General features: G+C 37.6%; 1 protein-coding gene across 8 annotated transcripts in view; it reads right to left on the reverse strand.

Annotated features, from left to right (window-relative positions):
* Positions 1-23,404, reverse strand: part of ABCB7 (ATP binding cassette subfamily B member 7) — a 137,226-nt gene that overhangs the window by 76,467 nt on the left and 37,355 nt on the right. For 4 of the 8 annotated variants that reach the window (XR_010584134.2, XM_065537821.2, XM_065537822.1 and 1 more), the window contains exons 2-3: positions 10,309-10,389; positions 8,457-8,543 (exon numbers count right to left, since the gene is read on the reverse strand). The exons of 1 other annotated variant lie outside the window; for it this stretch is intronic. Coding sequence is in view for 6 of the 7 variants with exons in the window: in XM_065537821.2 (XP_065393893.1) it covers positions 8,457-8,543; positions 10,309-10,389 (168 nt within the window). In the remaining variant the exon portion in view is untranslated. The remainder of the gene's footprint in view (positions 1-8,456; positions 8,544-10,308; positions 10,390-23,404) is intronic. 3 more of the 8 variants (XM_074029905.1, XM_005593975.4, XM_045384092.2) reach the window with 2 other exon arrangements.

Consider the following 23,404-nt stretch of genomic DNA (forward strand, 5'->3'; position numbering starts at 1 on the left):
GATGGTGGACTATAATGTTCCACCAATCATCCCCCCTCCCTTAAAGGACATCAACTTAACAACTATCTACACAGAAAAGACACCTTCATAAGAGCCAAAAATCGGGTGAGCCCTCATAGTACCTGATTTTAACGCCGTATTGCTGAGTCACTGAAGAGACAGAAAAAACAGTCCTGAATTGCTGACACCACCCCTCCCCAACACCGCAGAAGCAGTGGTGTGGTGTGGAGAGCATCTCTGTGTGCTGGGAGTGGGAGAGCACTGCAACTGTGAGGTGCTAAACTCAGGTGCTGTCCTGTTAGAGCAGAAAGGAAAACCAGAAACAGGGCGAAACTCAGGTAATGCCTGCCCACAGAGGAAGCATTTAAACCAGCCCTAGCCAGAAGGGAATCGATCCCATAAACCTTGCCACTGCAGGCTAAAGTGCTCTGTGCTCTAAATAAGCTTGAAAGGCAGTCTAAGCCATAAAGACTGCAACTAATAGGTGAATCCTAGTACTGAACTGTCAGAGATGGTGGGCTGACAGCGAGGGGCACACAATCTACTGAGACACCAGCTAGGGCGGCTAAGGGAGTGCTGGCATCACTCTCCCCTAAGCCCAGGTTGCACAGCCACTGCTCCCAAAGAGATCCCTTCCTTCCATGTGAGGAGAGGGAAGAGTGGGGAGGACTTTGTCTTGCATCCTGGATATCAGCTAAGCAACAACAGGATAGGGCAACTGTCAGAGTTGTGAGGGCCCCATTCCAGGCCCTAGCTCCTGGATCCATTTCTAGACACGCCCTAGGCCAGAAGGGAATCCACCGCCTTGAAGGGAAGGACTTAGTCCTACCAATATTCATCACCTGCTAACTGAAGAGCCCTTGGGCCCTGAATAACCAGAAGTGATACACAGTTACTACATCAAAGGTGAGCCTCTGAGAATTGCTGGCTTCAGGTAAGACTCAGTACATTGCCACCCGTGGTGGCTAGGTACAAAGCTCCTTCTGCTTGAGAAAAGCAGGGGGGAAAGTAAAGGGAACTTTGGCTTGCACCTTAGGTACCAGCACAGCTACAAAGGGGTATAGCACCAAGCAGACACTTGATGGTACCAGATTATAGGATTTGACTCTTGAACAGCATCTCTAGACCTGCCCTGGGCCAGAAGGGGGCCCATTGCCCTGAAGCGTGAGTCTCTGGTCAGGTAGCATTTACCACAAGTTGACTGAAGAGCCCTTGGGCCTCAAGGGGACATTGGGGGTAGTCTGGCAGTACTCCCGATGACCTGTGGTGGCTGTGGGTACAGAGTGAGGCTCCTCTGACTTTGGGAAGGGGAGAGGAGTGGGAAGGACTGCATCCTGTGGTATGAATGCCAGCTCAGCCTCAGTAGAACAGAACACCTGGCAGACTTCTAAGGTTTTTGACCCTAGTTCCTGACTCACAGACAGCACCTCTGGACCCACGCAAGGCCTGGGGGAAGTCGCTGCCCAGAGAGGAGGAACATGGGCCTGGCTGGCAAGGAATGCGGGCCTGGCTGTCTTGGCCACCTGCCGACTGCACAGTCCCAGGGACTTACCGAACATAGGCAGTAGTCAAGAAGTGGTTATAGCATGTCCTCGGTGAGAACCTGTTCCTCCTCTGCTATCAGAATATATACAATATGCCTCAAATTTAAAGCCCCATTACAATGTAAAACTAGTACTCTATTAGTATGAGGAATTAAAGTTTTTAGAAAGATCTCAACTATATATTGGAATTAGATAGTCATAGTTAAAGGAAGCAATTAGATTCAGGGGAAAAAAAACCACAATGATAACAAAGTAATAAATTCAGATAGAGTCACTAAGATCTTTGAATAGTAACACTAAGATCTTTGAATAAATAAAAACAATTTTATTTATTTTTTTTTCAAAACTGAGTTTAGAAGAAAAAGTTCAGAAAAGACAGAGGGCTGTGACAGAAGCTGAAAGCAACTGAAAACGAGGTGGCCCAAGTGAAAAAATCAGAAGAAAAAGAAACTTGACTGGTATCAGAAACACTCACTGAATACTTATTCCATTAATTAATTAATGTATGTATTTTCAAACACGTGATGGGAAATTCTTATTAATATCCTAGAGGCAATACCTAATAATTGATTAAATCATCACAACTTTTGACAGATTTTAAAATATTTACTTATTTGGTATTAACATATAGCTTCATAAGCTTCATGAGGCTGGACAGGTAAGAAATAATGAAAGGAACATGTACACAATGAAATAGCACAATCATAGTATGGTGGGTCAAAAACAAATACATAAATAAATAAGTATACAAATAAAACTGGAAGTACCAAACTCAGTAGGGTGTAACTGGAAAGCCACAAATTATACTTCTTATGAATTGACAGTGCTCAATTTGACAGTGTGATCTGAGGAAGAGAAGTACTGCCTCATGGCCAAATGTACTACAAGTGAACAGCTATACCTAATAACGATGTAGACAAGGCATGAGAATAAAAAACCAAAACATCTGGAGCAGCTCATTTGGTAGAATTTTCAGATATTAAAGATAACCGTATATTAATAAATTGAATACATGTTCTGTTTCTCAGGTGGGTAAGTTTCTATTTCTTGCCAGGAAAGGTCAAGCACTGAAGCAACAGCCTATTTTTCTACCCGCAGCTCATTCTTTTCAAGGGAGTGAGGCCCAGTGGCCCTTGATAAGAAAATGAAGAGTAAGAAAAAAAATGATCTTTTGATAAAGGTAGAAGAATCACCTTTTCCTTAGCTGATAAGGAATTTCTCTAAGAATTCTGGTTTTACAGACATTCCTAAATTCTAATAGCAAGAAATGTAATACCTCATAGAATCAAGGGACTGATTTTGAAAGAAACTACTTGGGGACAAAACTTGTAGTGAGGAACTAAAAAACATAAAAAAAATTGGAATGTTGTTTTGTAAAAATATGAGCTATAGGCTGAATGTTTTCTCCCTAAAAAACCAATCTAGAAGAAAATTTGAAAGTGTCCATAATTTCAGGGATAAGTCAACTATCCAGAGAAAAGAACTCCCCTCAACCCAACAACTGCAATAAAAGGAACAAACCACTTCAATATTATTAAGGATAACAATGGATTTATAAAAAGATGGTCAAAAACTAGCGAGTTCAGTCGATGTCTAAAAAATCCAGAGTGTAACTGGAAAATTTTTCTTGTGTTGTTGGAGATACACATATAGTGAATTTGGGATAAGAGAAGAAAATATGTATGAGTTGTCAGGAAAGGCTTTACAATTTTTGTTACATTATACTTCAGGGTTTGTTTTCCGAGCTTTGCTGGTCTGAAACTTCAATGAAGAACTTATTCAGTGGTGATTAGACCCTTTCCTTAAATGGATTATGCTACATATTAGATGGATTTGTATTTGACAGTCCATTTAATAATTTACAATAAAAAGAACTACCCGCCAGACTGATATTCAAGTTGGCCAGTCAATGAATTTTCTATCCCAAAGGAAAGACAATTTTAGAAATCAAATGAAGATCATAAGGCTACTTGATTATGTATGAAATCAGAGCTAGAATTCAGCTGCACCATGCCATCCAGGTATGCTTGGCCACTGGTCTAATGTGTCCACTCATTTTAACAAGCCTCTTCCCAATCTTCCAATTTTTAGTCCTCCAAGTTACTCCAAGTTTTAATACCAATTTTTAATATTCCAAGTTACTGTTTCACTTCTTCTGATTACATCAAGCTCTCCGATTGCTTAAGTGAAAATTTCTGTTTAAAAACTACCAGCTTCTGACTGTGTCCAATCAATAAGAATGTGTTTCTAACATAAAAAAAGAGTATGTCAAGCAAAATCTCAGAAAGAATCCTTTCATTAAGGTCTTCATTATTTGTGTCCTTATTAAGAGTACATGGCTAACTAAATTTACTAGCAGATGCCTCTTCAAAGCAGCATATAAATAAAAATTTAAATGCAGGAATAAAGCTCCAAAATCCTTTAAAAATCTGGGGATTCTATTATAAAACAATTTCTTAATACATCTACTTTAAAAACAGGAGTTTTCAAATACTGAAATTGCCACTCCTTTTTCACAAACCCTTTATGATCCCATGCTATATAAATGAATGATTTAAATAACTTCCAAGCAGCATTATTAATACTGATTGTTAGTTGTTAAGAATACACATATGAATAAAAAGTGAAGCAAAGCTGGGTTTGGTGGTGCACACTTGTAGTCCCAGCTACTCAGGGAGGCTGAGGTGGGAGGATTGCTTGAGCCCAGGAGTTCAAGAGCAGTTTGGGCAACATAGAGAGATCCCTTCTCTATAAACAAGCACACAAAAAGTAAAGCACTACAGATTTCAGTTGGTTATGAGGTCAAATCTATTATTTGTCACAGTGATAAAACTTCTACATGGCAGTTTAGATATTCTGCCATGTTGTTAAGTTTCTAGACAGCAGAGATTTTGTCTTGTATATCTCCAGTACTTAACACAGAGTTTAGCGCAAAGAAGGCATTCAATATATACTTTTTAAATAAATGGATTAGGGTAGAGGATAGGACTTACAATCTCACATTATAACAACCGCAGCTAATATTTATTGAGCACTCACTATGTGTCAAGCACTATTTAAGAGCTTTAACATGGTGTGAGGAGTTCACTCATTTAAATCCCCTTCAAAATTATCACCCTCATTTTACAGATGAAGAAACTGAAGCATACAGAGATTAAGAAACTAGCTCAAGGTCATTCTACTAGCAAGTGATGGAGCCACAATTCAAATCCAGGCAGTCTGGCTCCAGAGCTCAAGCTCTTAACTACGACTCCATACTATTTCTTTTCTGACATAGTCTCCAAGTTATATGATTCTATGATTCCATTTAGATAAAAAGGCTAAACTAATACAAAGATGGCAAGGGAAAACAAAGGGCTACAGACTAAAGTATTACAATGAGTGTTGCTTTATTTTACTGGAGCAGAAAGAAACTGTCTTGAAGTTTATAGTGCTTGAGCCTAAAAGAAGTAGCTGCTTCTCTTTATTAAGTCAACTTATTTTTGGTTGTGTTTAGAATATTATTAGCAACTATCCTTAAGAGGCCTTGGTGACAGATGATCCTGAAAACTGGCAAATATCATACCAAAAACTAATGCACGGATGAACAAATCTTACTATTTGGGTTAATTTTTTAAAATTTTATTTTATGACATTTTGCTGTTTTAAAAATCAGCTATGAAGGATAATAATGTTCAAAAATGGGACAGAACCCTGTTTGCAGATGACATGATTGTATATTGAGAAAACCCCATTGTCTCAGCCCAAAATCTCCTTAAGCTGATAAGCAACTTCAGCAAAGTCTCAGGATACAAAATTAATGTGCAAAAATCACAAGCATTCTTATACACCAGTAACAGACAAACAGAGAGCCAAATCAGGAATGAACTTCCATTCACAATTGCTTCAAAGAGAATCAAATACCTAGGAATCCAACTTACAAGGGATGTAAAGGACCTCTTCAAGGAGAACTACAAACCACTGCTCAGTGAAATAAAAGAGGACACAAACAAATGGAAGAACATACCATGCTCATGGATAGGAACAATCAATATCGTGAAAATGGCCATACTGCCCAAGGTAATTTATAGATTCAATGCCATCCCCATCAAACTACCAATGAGTTTCTTCACAGAACTGGAAAAAACTGCTTTAAAGTTCATATGGAACCAAAAAAGAGCCCGCATCTCCAAGACAATCCTAAGTCAAAAGAACAAAGCTGGAGGCATCACGCTACCTGACTTCAAACTGTACTACAAGGCTACAGTAACTAAAACAGCATGGTACTGGTACCAAAACAGAGATATAGACCAATGGAACAGAACAGAGTCCTCAGAAATAATACCACACATCTACAGCCATCTGATCTTTGACAAACCTGAGAGAAACAAGAAATGGGGAAAGGATTCCCTATTTAATAAATGGTGCTGGGAAAATTGGCTAGCCATAAGTAGAAAGCTGAAACTGGATCCTTTCCTTACTCCTTATACGAAAATTAATTCAAGATGGATTAGAGACTTAAATGTTAGACCTAATACCATAAAAATCCTAGAGGAAAACCTAGGTAGTACCATTCAGGACATAGGCATGGGCCAAGACTTCATGTCTAAAACACCAAAAGCAACGGCAGCAAAAGCCAAAATTGACAAATGGGATCTCATTAAACTAAAGAGCTTCTGCACAGCAAAAGAAACTACCATCAGAGTGAACAGGCAACCTACAGAATGGGAGAACATTTTTGCAATCTACTCATCTGACAAAGGGCTAATATCCAGAACCTACAAAGAACTCAAACAAATTTACAAGAAAAAAACAAACAACCCCATCAAAAAGTGGGCAAAGGATATGAACAGACATTTCTCAAAAGAAGACATTCATACAGCCAACAGACACATGAAAAAATGCTCATCATCACTGGCCATCAGAGAAATGCAAATCAAAACCACAATGAGATACCATCTCACACCAGTTAGAATGGCGATCATTAAAAAGTCAGGAAACAACAGGTGCTGGAGAGGATGTGGAGAAATAGGAACGCTTTTACACTCTTGGTGGGATTGTAAACTAGTTCAACCATTATGGAAAACAGTATGGCGATTCCTCAAGGATCTAGAACTAGATGTACCATATGACCCAGCCATCCCATTACTGGGTATATACCCAAAGGATTATAAATTATGCTGCTATAAAGACACATGCACACGTATGTTTATTGCAGCACTATTCACAATAGCAAAGACTTGGAATCAACCCAAATGTCCATCAGTGACAGATTGGATTAAGAAAATGTGGCACATATACACCATGGAATACTATGCAGCCATAAAAAAGGATGAGTTTGTGTCCTTTGTAGGGACATGGATGCAGCTGGAAACCATCATTCTTAGCAAACTATCACAAGAACAGAAAACCAAACACCGCATGTTCTCACTCATAGGTGGGAACTGAACAATGAGATCACTTGGACTCAGGAAGGGGAACATCACACACCGGGGCCTATCATGGGGAGTGGGGAGGGGGGAGGGATTGCATTGGGAGTTATACCTGATGTAAATGACGAGTTGATGGGTGCAGCACACCAACATGGCACAAGTATACATATGTAACAAACCTGCATGTTATGCACATGTACCCTACAACTTAAAGTATAATAATAATAAATAAATTTAAAAAAAAAAGAAAAAAAAAAAAAAAAAAGAAAGTAGGGTAAAAAAAAAAAAAAAAAATGGGACAGAAACATTAATGTGAAGTGTTTTGAGTTCCTTGAAAGAACTGTACTAGGAAACAAAGAAGAATGGAAAAAAGCACTGAAAACTGTTTCCTGCCAATCACTTCCTATCAAAAAAATAACTAACATTTACTTCTCTCTCTACAATTTAAAGAGTACTGTTAGGCCGGGCGCGGTGGCTCAAGCCTGTAATCCCAGCACTTTGGGAGGCCGAGACGGGCGGATCACGAGGTCAGGAGATCGAGACCATCCTGGCTAACACGGTGAAACCCCGTCTCTGCTAAAAAATACAAAAAACTAGCCGGGCGCGGTGGCGGGCGCCTGTAGTCCCAACTACTCGGGAGGCTGAGGCAGGAGAATGGCGTGAACCCGGGAGGCGGAGCTTGCAGTGAGCTGAGATCCGGCCACTGCACTCCAGCCTGGGCGGCAGAGCCAGACTCTGTCTCAAAAAAAAAAAAAAAATAAAGAGTACTGTTACATAAAATTTGTTCAGTTGACCACCAACCCTGAAAATATCATTTCTACTTAGAAATAACATGCATATACTGACTGGGTCAAGCCGGAGGAAGAAAATAAAGGCAAGCTCAGAGAAAAAGGGCCAGATGTAATACTGTGTAACAGTATTCCAGTGACATTTTTCACTTACTGAGAAAAAATATATAGTGCAAGTCTTTCTATTTCAACAGCCCTACTGCTTAGCATGGCTGTATAACGATAATAATAATGATAAAGAATATGGATAACTAGGTGGATCAGGTAGATAGAGGATTTACCATGAAACTAGGGGGTATTTTAGGATTTCTCTAAGTGTATAGAAGGGGAAACATTAACCCTGAAGCATGCGCGCGTGCACACACAAACACATACACACACAAAATTGTTTTTTAGGTGCTAAATCTAATTCGCCTACTTATACTTATTATAAGGCTAGATTACATAACAACCTCAACTGATGCTATTTTAAAGAACTAAAACATTTAGGTGGACAAATAACTTTTCTTTTTTAGTCAATCATAAATCTTTGTTTTAAGTCTGAGAAAATATCATCTATAAACTATGGTCAATGAATATGATTTTTTTCATTAGAGAACATGCAATTAGATGAGTCAATCAAAATATTCTAGAATATTATAATCTTAAATACATATATCTTCTGTGCAAGGACAATCATTAAGAATTTCCAGTTATTTGTTACAGGCTCTTACCCCTTCTTTTGGGTCTGTGTGGAGTCCTCCTCCTGCATGACCATGCCAACATGTCCTCTTTTCTATCAGTGGCCATACCTGGAGAGCCTAATTGAAGATGATACCAAGCAGTCCATTAGCTATTACAGAATTTCAGATGTTTCAAAACCTGGCTTAAACTGTCTAATCTAATGAATGTTTCCAAAACAAATTCACAGGTATAGTATTTAGTCTGGCATAGTAAAGCAAAACACCTCCACAATTAACTTATAGCTAAATTTATATAAAAAATATTAAGATAGAACAAACTCAGTGAAGTCACTTTCTCTAAATAGCTTTTGAAACTGACGTTTAAAGGATTTAACCTGTTTTACACTTCTACTTGACTTACACTGGCTTTCCCAGTGTCATTCACTACTATAGTGCTGATAATCTCTTATTTCATTATTGGTAAGCAAGTATAATATACAGTTAATTTATATCTCACTTGCTTTCCTTGTCTGTACATTTCTGTTTTATAATTAATACAGTTGATTTTAAACAACTGATTCTTTTTCTTGTTGTACTGGCTCATATATACATTTAGAAACAAGGTATTTTTTAATATCTCATAGTCTGTCTTATGCCTATATTGTAGTCATTTGCATACACTGTTTTGCCTTTCTTATTATGTGATAAATTTCTGAAGATCAGAGACAGTGTCTTTTATCTTTGTATCTCTCATGGAACATACCACATGGGCAAGGTAAGTTTCAATACTTGTTGGATTAGATGATTTTTCAGTAGCTATAATAATCAATAATTAATGAACAAAGGCACAGTTCTTTACAAACACAAATGTGTACCAATATCATACATAGCATAACAATATCAGCTCTGGGCCAAGCTATGAAAATGGAATTACAAAAAGCAAAAAGTGCCTTCTTGTTCTCACCAGTTGAGACAGAAAAAGTAATTGCCATAAACAGGATATTGATTTTTGGATCAATAATCTCAAAGCACTTTGTAAAGGAAAACATCAAAAGGTAATTCTTAGTCTGACAATATCTCTCTGTGCCATTTTTTCCTCTAAAAGATTGAGCAACAAGTTTTATCAAGGGGTCTGGTGAATACCACACAAGATAGTGAGGTCTTCAACAAAACAAAAGACTAAAATAGAAGTCAACTTAGTGGTGTCATAGACAATAAGAAGACTAAGCACATTTTCCCCTCAACACTTTAATAATGTAAAATATAATTCATTTCTACAGCCTCTGCATAAATTAGAACAATGCCTTATACCTTAATGGCAAATAATTATTAATCATAAAGAAAAAATAAACAAAATACCCAGAATTTAGACTGTCTTCTAATTTTCTAGTCTTTTCTATCATAGAGATTTATGGGTCTCATTTCAAAGCACTGGGAATTTTTAAAGATGTCTTTCACTTATATTAGCAATGAAAAATAACCTCATTGACATGTAAACTCAGCACTACCTACCTCATGGGCTCTAATAAGCTTAGAATCCCTTGATATTACTACTATCTGAACATTGGTAACATCAAAAAACATAAAGCATTTCACATATCAGATATAAACTAACAGGATAAATTTAAGTGTCAACAAGTTGCTATTACGTTTATAAAAGCTTTCTGAAAATATTACTCTAGTTGGCACTGATTCAAGAGATTCGGATAGAATTTTCCAGGGATAGAAAACATCAAGACTTCCTCTGTATTTCCAGAAGCAGAAACATAAATTCTTATTCATCTTGCCAGCATTTAGAAAAACACAAAAAGGGAGATGTAAAATATGTAGTATACATTGGGAAATGCTCCAAGGGCTTACAGGTTTTTCCTAGCTATATGTAGATGTGTTTGCTCAATCTTACCTTTGCAGCATCTAAGAACTGTCTTGAACTGCCTTTTCCCAATCTCTGCCATGTGATACTTTTTAATGACTCTGGGATCTGCTGACAAGGAAAAAAAAGTAGGGGGAAGTTTCAGAGTGGACACTTAATATTCAAAGATTATTTCCTTTGTTCACAAACATACATAAAATTAAAACCACAGCCAATATTGGAGAGATGATTATGCTTTTAATATATGCCTAAAAAGACAAAAAACAGGCTGGGCCTGGTGGCTCATGCCTATAATCCCAGCACTTTGGGAGGCCGAGGCGGGCAGATGATGAGGTCTGGAGATCGAGACAATCCTGGCCAACATGGTGAAACCCTGTCTCTACTAAAAATATAAAAATTAGCTGGGCATGGTGGCGCGCACCTGTAGTCCCAGACACTCAGGAGGCTGAAGCAGGAGAATCGCTTGAACCCAGGAGTGGTGGAGGTTGCAGTGAGCCGAGATCGCACCACTGCACTCCAGCCTGGCAAAAAGAGCGAGACTCTGTCTCAAAAAAAAAAACAAAAAAAACCAAAAATAAAATTGCGGTCCAGGTATGGAAGTAAATTGTATTACTCATTATAAATGTCAAATGTACTTTCTTTTCATCCCCTTTCTTTCTGGTTTCTGTCTGTTTCTTTTCTTTTTTTTTTTTTTTTTTTGGTCTTCGCTTCTTAAATCCCCTAAAGTCTTCAACCCAATTTTTCTTAAATGGCTTTTATGTTCTTTTCAAATACTCTTTTGTTCTAACTCTCTTTACTGCATTTCATTATGCTCCACATCTTGTTTCTGTGCCGTCTTTAGTCTTAATCTGAATGCTAAATTTATATACTAGTCACAAGATGAGTTTTGACAAATGATTCTATGTAACCAGATGATGGACTCTGTAAGCCAATAGGAAAAAGCTGCTAAGTCTCCCAACCAACTGAATGGCCCCCCTCTTGGCCAAGGGGACCCCAAAGAAACCTGGAAGTCTAGTTCAGGCCTTGATGCTGGTTGAGGGGGTGGAATTGGACATGCCTCAATATACCCTCTTCCCTTTGGAGTTCAGAAACAACTGGCCAGTATTAATATTAAAACAGTGATCTTAAGACTGACAAAGCAGAATTTGTGACAATGAGATGCCAAATTCCAACCCGACTGCTATAGTATCATATGACAGATTCACAGGCCCTGAAGGAAATCGAAATATTTTATCCCAAAATAAATTTCTTTGACATATTCTGAAATGGCCCTACAAATCTGTCTCTTGTGGGGGAAATTTGTATTCCATAGAGACTCTCCTTCCCTTACTAAGTCTTTTCTGGAAAGTCTGACACCTTTTAAGGTCTGATAAGAGACAGTCACCATCTTTTATCTCTGAAGCTTGTGACCTGAAAGCTTCATCTACATGAGAAGAACCTTGGATTCCACAAGCCCCTGTTCAAACTCAAGCATTTCTTTATGCTGAATTCAACTCTTCAGGCAGGGCTTAACTCTTTCAACCTATGACCTGGAAGTCGCACCACCCCCCTGCCGCCTGCCCCCATTGTATAAACACAAGCTATAACCAAACCAACTTGGACATATGTTCTCAGGACCTCCTGAGGCTGTGTCATATGCCATGGTCCTTAACCTCAGCAAAATAAATCTGTAAATTGAGACCTGTCTCAGATAATCTTCAGTTTGCAACTCCAATCAAAGTTTCCTTGAGGCCATTTTTTCCTCGGTAACGTTTCAAAAGTGGAGCTGAAAGAAGGCAGAAGAATCTCTCCATGTGAAATACCACACAGACATCTGCAAAATGGACAGACACCTTTTTGAAATCTACCATCAATTTAGTGAGGAAAAAATTTGCTTCTCAGGTCAAGTCTCTCCCAAAGTATCAGAGGCATTTGAACCAGAGCAACTCCACCTTGAGTAGGGGCTTAGTAAAATAAGGCTGAGATGTGCTGGGCTACATTTCCAGGTGGTTAAGGCATTCTAAGTCACAGGATGAGCTATGAGGTCGGCACAAAATACAGGTCATAAAGACCTGGCTGATAAAACAGGTTGTAGTAAAGAAGCTGGCTAAAACCCACCCAAACCAAGATAGCGACAAGAGTAATCTTGTGTCGTCCTCACTAGTACACTCCCACCAGCACCATGACAGTTTACAAATACCATGGTGACATCAGGAAGTTACCCTATATGGTCTAAAAAAGGGAGGCAAGAATAATCCACCTTGATTATGTGCTTGCTTAGCACATAATCAAGAAATAACCATAAAAATCTGCTCTGCCTACAGAGTAGCCATTCTTTTATTCCCTTACTTTCTTAATAAACTTGCTTCCCCTTTTCTCTAAGGACTTACCCTGAATTCTTTCTTGCATGAGATCTAAGAACCCTCTCTTGGGGTCTAGATCGGGACCCCTTTCCAGTAACATCTTTCTGGCAACCACAGAAGAGACAATACTGAGGAAACCCCCAACCTAAAGGCTAACTTTGGGTAAGTGGTGAGGTCCAGCAGTATCTCTCTAGAGATCACCGAAGGGACTATACTAAAGAGACCCCTGACCCAAAGGAAAATCACCTGCGGACACCAATTGGTTGACTTTGGGTAGGTTGGGTGCATATACGCAAGTAAAGAATGGGATTGGTTAGACGCCCAACTTAGGGGTGTTAGAGCTTCTCCTAAGACAGACAGGGTTAAAGGTTCCTCTCAATAAAAGGCTGATCTTTTAGGGTTAGGGTCCTTCCTAAGATTTTAGGGTTAGGGTCCTTCCTAAGATTTAGGGTGTTAGAGGCCCCTCTTAGTAAAGTCCCTCTCAGCTGAGAACAGGTTTGGCACTATGGGATGTTAACCACAATTCTCTTTGGATTAATCTGTTTTGCACTTTTTGCTGATGGCTATGGATGACAGGATTAGGTATGTATAGGACCATGGGATATGGGGACATTTTGAGAGCTGATGGGACTGCTGGAAAAAATCCCTTCGCTACCGGCAAGCGGCCACCTGAACTCTTCACTGTCGCTGCAATGGGTAGGTCTTTCTCTGGCCTCCCTGAGCTCTTTGCCTTCCCCTCCCAATATAGGCAATACTTTTCTCCCTTTCCTTTCCTTTCTCTCTCTGTGCGAACTGGTTGAATGAATAGTAAAAATCACTGTTTAGCTCCTCTGTAAAATTTTGATTAATTGGAAAAAGGATTTGTGAAGCTAGTCTTAAGCTGTAGTGAATCTGTTATACTTTGTGCTATGAATTTGTCTTTCTGTATCATTCTGTCATAAAGAGGAGTACCTTAAGATAGAACATGGGCTTAGGATCCCATAAACCTACTGTTCAAGACAGCCCAGAAAACTCGTCAGTCACATCCTTGGGAGCTTGACCTTGTAACCACGTGGCAGTGCTTTCTTTTGGTCTCTGCCAACACAATGGCAGCCAGGGTGCAGGATTCAATTCCTGGCTTAAGGAATGACCACTTTGTGTTATCTGTGTGCCTTTCTTGAATTTTTCCTTTCTCTGAGCACCTGTGAAGTTACTTTTGGTAAAGTTCAAAAGCCAGAAATATCAGCCGGCTAAAGTCTGGTAATAAGAAATTTAAAAGGCCTTTTTTTTTTAAAAAAAGAGCACTATGGTTAAAAGTCAGCTTAATTAAAAGCAGATATTCAAGTTCTAACAGCCTGGGACTCCTTAGGAAAAAAGAGGAAGCGCCACAGATCCCATTTTGAAATAAACCTCTGTTTTCCTCATGAAACTTCAGGAATAAAAAGTAGATAGATTCCTCTCAAAATCTAAGGCTCTGTTCTATTTTGTATTCCATTATCTGACATTTTTTACTTTTGGGGAGGTAACAGAAACTAATTTGTATTATGAGAGAACTTTGGTGTGTAATAACTAAATAGGAAATATACTTTTGGGGACAGCTAATGGCAGTTATGGGGAAATACTCAGCTCTGCAGGTTTGGATCAGAGAAGCATGCTCTTAGCCACCTAGGAAGTATGGAGATGTCCCCACCCCACATTGAGAGATTAACACTCCCATGGGGATGAGCTGATTCCCTCTTTTTGGGATCCAGAATCTGGTATAAAAATGGGACCCTTAATTTCTGGAGATCTGTTTTGCCTTCCAGCTGTGCCTGCTTATTAGGCCCTAGAAACTTCAGGCTTTAAAGAGAAACTTAAAAACCGGCGAATGAAGAACCTTACAGCTACAGGACCTTCTGTCTCTCTGGATATTTATATATGTTGTGTGTATGATGCTTATATCTAAAAGATCTTTGATTAATTGGCTTGATTATAACAAGAGTTTAGATCAAACATTTTATCAGAAAAGTAAAAATTGTAATGACTTTTAGTTCACATGACTTAAGTAATCTTTGGGAAATAGAAACAGTTTTACATCCAAGGTATGTAAAGAAAGTGAAATGAGTTTTTGGTAAAAGATTACAAGAAGGCATGGAAATATGGATTTTTCTGCCTAGATTAAAGGGTTAAAGGATTGTTTTAAGTTAGGATAAAGCTGAAAGTCTGAGCAAGTTGTGGAAGGTTTGTGGAAAATTAATCCTGTAAAAAAAATTACGTGTGTGACATATTGGCTAAAGTTAAAGGGGGTATTATTCAGTTTTTCCGTAAATTGAACACTGGAATAAAAGCACAACAGGTTTTTCTTAGAGCACTTATCTACTGTTTAACAAAAATTTTTGTAAAGGGTTATAAAAGGTTTATGAGAATCTTACCTTATCGTCAAACGTTAAAATTGGGTAGATATGTCTATAAGGTTTTGTTAGGAATTGGGTTTGACATCAATAATGCACAAATGCAATGGTGAAATTTGGCTCATTTAGTATAAAAATCATACAGGAAGCATTGTCAAATATGAAATGGTATTTGACTTTCTTTGGGCTCTATTTATATACATATGTTACTAGTATCTGTTCCAAAATTATGTAAAACTCCTATAATCCTGATATAACTTTGTGTATATTATTAATAGTTATAATTATTATGTACAATTGTATGCCACAGAAGTAACCAAAACTTCCTTGAATAGTGGCTGTCCTAGGACTTTTTAATATACACAACAAGACAATTGTTGTCTTGTTCTGATCCTCTTCAAAAGGTGGTTTATAGTCAGCTATAGGACTTTGACAGGTGTTTCTAAATGCAGGTGTCTGATAACTTTGGAGATTATGAAATTAGGATAGAAAAAAAAAAAACTTTTAGGACTCTCATGCAGAGCTAAAATGTTGACGAATATCAAACAGAATAGGAGTTAATTGAATGTATTGAACTAATACAAGACTGAAGTAATCTTTTTTACTTTGCTTAAAATGTTGCTGATCCTTTGTTTTATTTTTCAGAGTCCAGAAAACTTTTAAGCTATTTACAGCTTGTAGCAATTGAGTAAAATATACTCCTGTAAACAAAATTTGGAGCCTATATGTTTCTCTCTACCCGATTTCTCTAAAATTTGGAAAATATTTGTGAGTATTCTTAATTTATGGAAATATAGTAATTTGCATAAGTGCAATAAGAAACTGTTTTCTTGGGTGGGCATGGTGGCTCATGCCTGTAATCCCAGCACTTTGGGAGGCCAAGGCAGACGGATCACTTGAGGTCAGGAGTTTGATACCAGCCTGGCTAATGGTGAAACCCTGTCTCTACTAAAAATACAATAATTAGCCGGGTGTGGTGGCGGGTGCCTATAATCCCAGCTACTCGGGAGGCTGAGGCAGGAGAATCACTTGAACCTGGGAGGTGGAGGTTGCCGAGATCACGCCACTGCACTCCAGCCTGGGCGACAGAGCGAGACTCCGTCTCAAAAATGAATAAATAATAAATAAAAATAAATAAACTGTTTTCTTTTGCAACAGGACACAATTGGAGAAACTGGCTATTTTACCAAGGCTTTGACTGCAATGGCATGCTTTCCTTTAAGGAATCTAACTTGACTTATAGAGTCAATAAAAGCCCCTTGGGAAAACTGGCCTCATACCTTGTCTACATAGTTCCTGTGCAGGGTTCCTAAACTATGGTAAGCAAAGAATGTCACTTTCTAACAGGTCCAGGAGCCCCAAATTATCTTGGGACCTCAAGAGGAAAGGAATTTAATCAACTGATAGGGATTTGAGGGTACTAACCCATGACTGGGCTTGGCTTTAAAAAAAGTCTTATCTAAGATTCCTTATGAAGCAGAGTTCCATCAAAGCCAATTGAAAAAGCCTATGTAGGCTGGGCATGGTGACTCACACCTGTAATCCCAGCACTTTGGGAGGCTGAGGCAGGCGGATCACTTGAGGTCAGGAGTTTGAGACCAGTCTGCCCAACATGGCGAAACCCCATCTCAAAAATTAGCCAGGTAAGGTGGCATGTACCTGTAGTCCCAGCTACTCCGGTGGGTGAGGCAGAAGAATCACTGGAACTCAGGAGGCGGAGGTTGCAATGAGCCAAGATCGTGCCACTGCACTCCAGCCTAGGTGACAGAGCAAGACTCTGTCTCAAAAAAAAAAAAAAAAAAAAAGCCTACGTTAAAAAAAAAAATTATTCTTGTTGGAATTTATACAAATAATCAGGCCAAGCATAATAAAGTAAATCAGTCTTACCATGATTTATCTTTAGTAAAAATTGGAGACTGGAGAGAGAAAAAATTATGTTTCAAGAACTATGCTACACTTGTTGTTATATTCTAGTCTCAACAATCGTTTTAGAGTTTTTTCTGCAATTTAGACTGACTGCTTGTTCCTGTGAGCCAACCAGTGATCTCTGGCTGCTGCTCAGAAGAAACAAGAGGGATGGGTATTGTAAAAATCAAGATCAGTATTCTATTCTGGACACACTGGAATCAGCAACTCCATATCAGCTTGGTTCCAAGAGTTGCACAGTTCATTGAAAGCCTTCTAATTTAGTTTACTTGGGATAATTTTGCTTATTTTGCTTTACTGTTGTGGAATATATTGTTGTTGCACTCTTTGTGCAGGAATGCAGAATAAGTTTACTCAGTCTTAAACACTTATTAATCTTCCAGATATCACCTTTTGTCAGAACTCAAGAGTTATGAATGGCCCTCAACATATTGATGCTTTCTGACTGAGCTCCTCTCTACCCTGAATATAAGAGACCCTCACAGTTAGGCAGGAAGATCATCGCCCCTATTCAGCCTGAAGAAATTGCAGAAAATGGATCTTTATCCTTCTGCAACCCTTAGGATTAAGGGTTCTCTTATAAAAGGGAGGGGGGAAATGTCAGAGGCATTTGAACCAGAGCAACTCCATCTTGAGTAGGGGCTTGGTAAAATAAGGCAGAGACCTGGTGGGCTACACTCCCAGACAGTTAAGGTATTCTAAGTCACAGGATGAGACAGGAGGTCAGCACAAGATATAGGTCATAAAGACAAAGAAGATAAAACAGGTTGCAGTAAAGAAGCCAGCTAAAATCCACCAAAATCAACCTGGCAACAAAAGTAACCTCTGGTCACCCTCACTGCTACACACCCACCAGCGCCATGACAGTTTACAAATGCCGTGGCAACATCAGGAAGTTACTCCGTATGGTCTAAAAGGGGAGGTGAGAATAATCCATCCCTTGTTTAGCATATAAAATAACCATTAAAATGGGCGAGCAGCAGCTCATACTGCTGCCCCGCCTATGGAATAGCCATTCTTTTATTCCTTTACTTTCTTAATAAACTTGCTTTCCCTTTTCTCTAAGGACGGGTCCCATATTCTTTCTTGCGTGAGATCCAAGAACCCTCTCTTGGGGTCTGGATCAGGACCCCTTTCCAGTAACAAAAGGGCAAGTAATACTTAAGCTTCCCCTAAGCCATAAGTGGGTTGTACAGCTAGAATAATGTGTCAACATAAAAAAAAAAAAAAGTTGTATACTGCAAAATACCAAAAACCAAATCAACCCAAAACCAATCTCTATACACAAAAAAGTAACCAAATTATTGATAAAATCTGCTCGCTTTCCAAAGTACAATAAACAGTAGCTGATTTCTGCTTATATGTTTTTGTTTTGTTTTGTTTTGTTTTGTTTTTTTGAGACGGAGTCTCGCTAAACCCAAGCTTTCACACCATACCATGGATTCTCCAATCTCTTCACCACAGTAACCAAGCCATGCACTGTCAAAGATGCCCTTCCAGGACTTAACTCCACCACATTGTCCTCACTGCTTTTCTCCATATTCGGAAGTTCTAACAAGCTTTACTCCCCCATTTTCACGTTTTTCACCAGCCCCTAGTTCAAGTAACTGCACATCAAAGCAAGAATCTTGCCCATGTTTGCACATGCAAATGCAATTTAACCTTTGCCTTTCACAACTTGCCTAGTTATCTCAAATAAGTGACTATTTTCTTTCTTCTCTCTCAAAACCATGCCTATATATGGCTGCTAAGTAAAAGATAAATATTGGTAATACCCTTAAATTAACAGCAAAATCATATATTCTGAAGTCATATTGTGCAAAATAAAGACAACGTGCATCAAATCTAAGCCCTTAAAAGTACCCATGAAACCCCTTTAGAATTTCTAGCTATCTCTTTATCCATCTCTAATCAAATCATGTTTTCCCTTAAGCATGGGTATTCAAGGTAAATATCTGTTTAAATTTAACTTTATTTTTTCCCAAGGGTAAAGCAATGTCCTAGATCAATGTAAACAATTTCTAATGTTCATATTCAAACTGAACTTCTGGTACTAAAAAAGCATTGTTATATTAAATATTTCAGGTATATAAAAAGATCAGAAAACAATATAATAAGCACATATGTATCCACTACCCAGCCTAAGACCTAACGGTAAAAAGAGAGTCCTCCAAATATTCCTCTATAATGTCATCTCCTTCCTGTTCCCCAGAGATAAGCAGCACTGATGATTTAAAACATCCTTCACTGCAAAAGTAAAAATCCCCATCACATAATGGGATCACACCCTTTGGGGGCTAGTCCTGAAATCTTATTGTTATTTATAATATCCTTCTTATGGAAAAATGCTCTGCGTTCTAAACAATAGACTTACAACCATTTCTGAAACATGATTTATTTTGTAAATTAGAGACTCTACTTTTAAAACCTCCAGGGAAGGTTTTACAGCAAAATATCTTCCATTTATACACTGAGGAAGGCAACAGAAAAAAACAAAATTAATTCTGTGAAACTTGATTTGAAAATTAGAGGGTTGGATTAGATACCCTCTAAGGTCCATTCCAACTCTGAAATTCCACAATTTTTGTTGAATGAAATGAAAAGGGTGCTGTTATTAATTGAATTTTTAAAAACTTAGCTAAGTAGATAATTTATTTCTTCAACAAATCTAGCATCTGAATTTATTTACAACACCATCCATCCAAAGACATACACAACAATAAACCATATATGACCAAAGATAATAGACATAACTAATGTGCAGAGATACCAAAAAAAAAATCCAGTGTACCGAAAATGACAATCTGCCAGTCCACTTTACGTGGCAGGTAAGTTAAAATGTTTACACTGTAGAATCATGTTTATCTCACTTAAAAATTAAAAAAAAAGAAATTCTAGAAGAATCTAAAAGTTAAGGAATCTGTGACCTCCAAGCATAAAGGACCCACTAATCGTTAAACATATTAATCCTCAATAGACAGTTGCATGGACATAATGCTTTGACTGTGTAAACATTCAATAAATAATTATAAAATATCAACATTAAAACCATCAATCTAGCAGACAGAACTGCTTCCATGTAAATGAGGCCAAGACTCAAGTGAAGAGGCTAATAAAATTGAAATCTATTCACATTACAATTGGATTCTTCCTTTATGGTAAAAATTCAATCTTTATCAAAAAAGAATCCTATTAATAAATATATTTAGTAATTTCTAATGATTGTATCCTTTTTAAAATAAAAGTTAATTTTAATAATTCAAGTTACACTCAGTGTTTATGATACTGGAAGAATTACCTAAAAATAAAAAGACTAAAAGCAATGTATAACTTGTCAACGCAACAGGGATTTTGGAGTCAGTTAAATACTCTGGATTCCTGAAGCTTCAGAAATTAAACAGTTTACAACTACATATCCATGACACATGTAATGCTTAACAGTATCAAACAGTCATGTGTGAATATTGTTATCATCTGATCATTAATCATCTGTGATTGATATTTAAAATATTTCAAATTAAGTTCCCAATACATTTTTAAAGAGAAACTGCTGTGACTTAAAACTACATTTAACCTACTTTGAAAGTGTAAGTATGACTTAAAACTTGGTTTTCTTCCGAACTGACTAGAAACTGGGGGGTAGGGGAAGGAGGACAGGAAAAGGGAGAGGGAAAGGGAGGAGCAAAGGGAAAAGAAATGGTAGATTGTCTCCAAGATTCTGTAATTACAGCTCTCAGCTGAAAGTTGAGTTATAAAGGATTTTCTTTACTGTGTTAGGTATTCAGTAAATGCTTATTGAATGAATGAACAAATGGCAGCATAGCTTAAGGATTCTGGACAGCTTATTTCACCTGAGTCTTCATTCAACAGGCCATAAAATCATCAGGCTGATCTCTGTCATTAAAAATTAGATTACAACAGAGGTTGTTAAACTTTTCGGTAAAGGGCCAGATGGTAAAATTTTTTTATCTTTTAGAAGAATACTTATTAACAAAGGTAAAGCTAGCTTTAAGATTACATAAAAGTATAACATATAAAAATAGCAATTATCTCATATACTCTATCCCCAGTACCCTGCATTATTCCTGCTAACAGTACTTACCATGACATACTTTCTATTTACAGTCATGTGCCATATAATGACGTTTCTGTCAACAATGAACCACATACATATATGACAGTGGTCCCATAAGATTATAATATCATACTTTTACTGTATGTTTTCTATGTTTAGATACACAAATATTTAGTATTGTGTTATAACTGCCTACAGTATTCAATACAGTCAAATTCTGTACAGGTTTGTAACCTAGGAGCAATAGGCTTTACTATGCATACTATTGGTGAGTAGTAGGCTACACCATCTAAGTCTGTGTAAGTATACTCTATGATGTTCGCACAGTAACAAAATCGCCTAAATGATGCATTTCCTGAAATGTATCCCTGTTGCTAAGTGATGACTGTATTTTTTATTGTACATATTAAGGTGTACAACATGTTTTCATATATGTACACATAGTAAAATGATGACTGCAATCAAGCGAATTAATATATCTATCTCCTCACAGTTACCTTTTTTGTGTATTGTGAGAACACCTGAAATCTACTATCTTAGCAAATTTCCAGGATACAATACAGTATTAACTATAGTCATCAGGCCGTACGTTAGCTCTCTAGATTCATTCATTCCATATAACTGCAACTTTGTAACTTTTGGCCAGCATCTCCCCATTTCCCCCAACTCCCTACCCGCTGATTTCTACTGTTCTACTCTCTGTTTCTATGTATTAAAGTTTTCTAGATTCCACAAGAGTGAGATAATGTGTATTTGTCCTTCTATGTCTGGCTCATTTCACTCAGCATTATATCTTCCAGGTTCAATCATGTTGTCACAAATGGCAGGAATTCCTTCTTTCTTAAGGCCAAATAATATTCCATTATACATATACATGTATTTCTTTATCCATTCATCCATCCACAGACACTTCAGTTGTTTCCACATCTTGGCTGTTGTGAGTAATGCTGCAATGAACATGGGCATGCAGATATCTCTTTGATATGCCCATTTCATTTCCCTTGTGCCGATAAACAGAAGAGGAACTGCTAGATCATGTAATATTTCTATTTTTAATATTTTGAAGAATCTTTACACTTTTCCAAAATGGTTTTCTCAATGTGGAGTCCCACCAACAGTGTACAAGGGTTTCCTTTTCACCACACCCTCACCAACACTTGCTATCGCTCATCTTTTTGGCAATAGCCATCCTAACAGGTATGAAGTGATATTTCATTGTGATTTTGATTTGCATTTTCCTGGTCATTAGTGATGCTGACCACCTTTTCATACCTACTGACAATTTATATGTCTTCTTTGAAAAGTGCCTATTCCTTTGCCCATTTTAAAATTGGGGTGTGCATGTGTGTGTGTGTGTGTATGTGTATGTAAGTTGTGTGAGTTCCTTCTGTATTTTGGATATTAACCCCTTATCAGACATGTGATTTGCCAATATTTTCTCCCACTCCATGGGTTACTTTATAGTTTTGTTGACTGTTTCCTTTGCTGTACAGAAGCTTTTTAGTTTGACTTAGACCTACTTGTTTATTTTTGCTTCCATTGACTGAGCTTTTGGTGTCATATCCAAAAAAATCATTGCCAAGGGTAATGTCAAGGAGCTTTTCCCTATGTTTTCTTCTAGGAGTTTTAAGATTTCAAGGCTTATGTGTAAGTCTTTTATCCATTTTGAGGGGTTTTTTTGTATGAATAAGATAATGGTCCAATTTCATTCTTTTGCATGTGGACATCCTGTTTTCACAACATGATTTATTGAAAAGACTATCTTTTCCACATTTTGTACTCTTGGCACCCTTGTAAAAGATTAGTTGAATATATATGCATGGGTTTATTTCTGGGCTCTATATTCTGTTCCATTGGTCTATGTGTCGGTTTTTATGCCAGTACCATACTGTTTTGATTAACAGAGCTTTGTAATTTGAAATAGGAACTGTGATGCCTCCAACTTTGTTCCTCTCTCTCAAGATTGCTTTGGCTACTTGGGGTCGATTGTCCCATGTTAATGTTATGATTTTTTTCTATTGCTGTGAAAAATGCCATTGAAATTTTTATAGGGATTGTGTTGGGTAGTGTTGAAATTTTTATAATATTAAAATATCTTTCTATAAAGTATCCAAAGATATTAAAATGTCTTTCCATTTATTTGTGTCTTCTTCAATTTCCTTCATCAGTGTTTCATAGTTTTGAGTATACAGATCTTTCACCTCCGTAGTTAAATTTATTCCTAAGTATTTTATTCTTTTTGATGCTATGGTAAATGGGATTGTTTTCTTGAGTTCCCTTTTCCAGACAGTAAATATTTTAGAGTTTGCAGGCATATAGTTTCTGTCACAACAATTCAACTCTGTCATTGTAGCATGAAAGTAGCCATACATATGTAAGTGAACAAGTATGGCTGTGCTCCAATAAAACTTTAT

This window comes from Macaca fascicularis, chromosome X (assembly GCF_037993035.2).
Source record: "Macaca fascicularis isolate 582-1 chromosome X, T2T-MFA8v1.1".
NCBI classification, from domain to species: domain Eukaryota; kingdom Metazoa; phylum Chordata; class Mammalia; order Primates; family Cercopithecidae; genus Macaca; species Macaca fascicularis.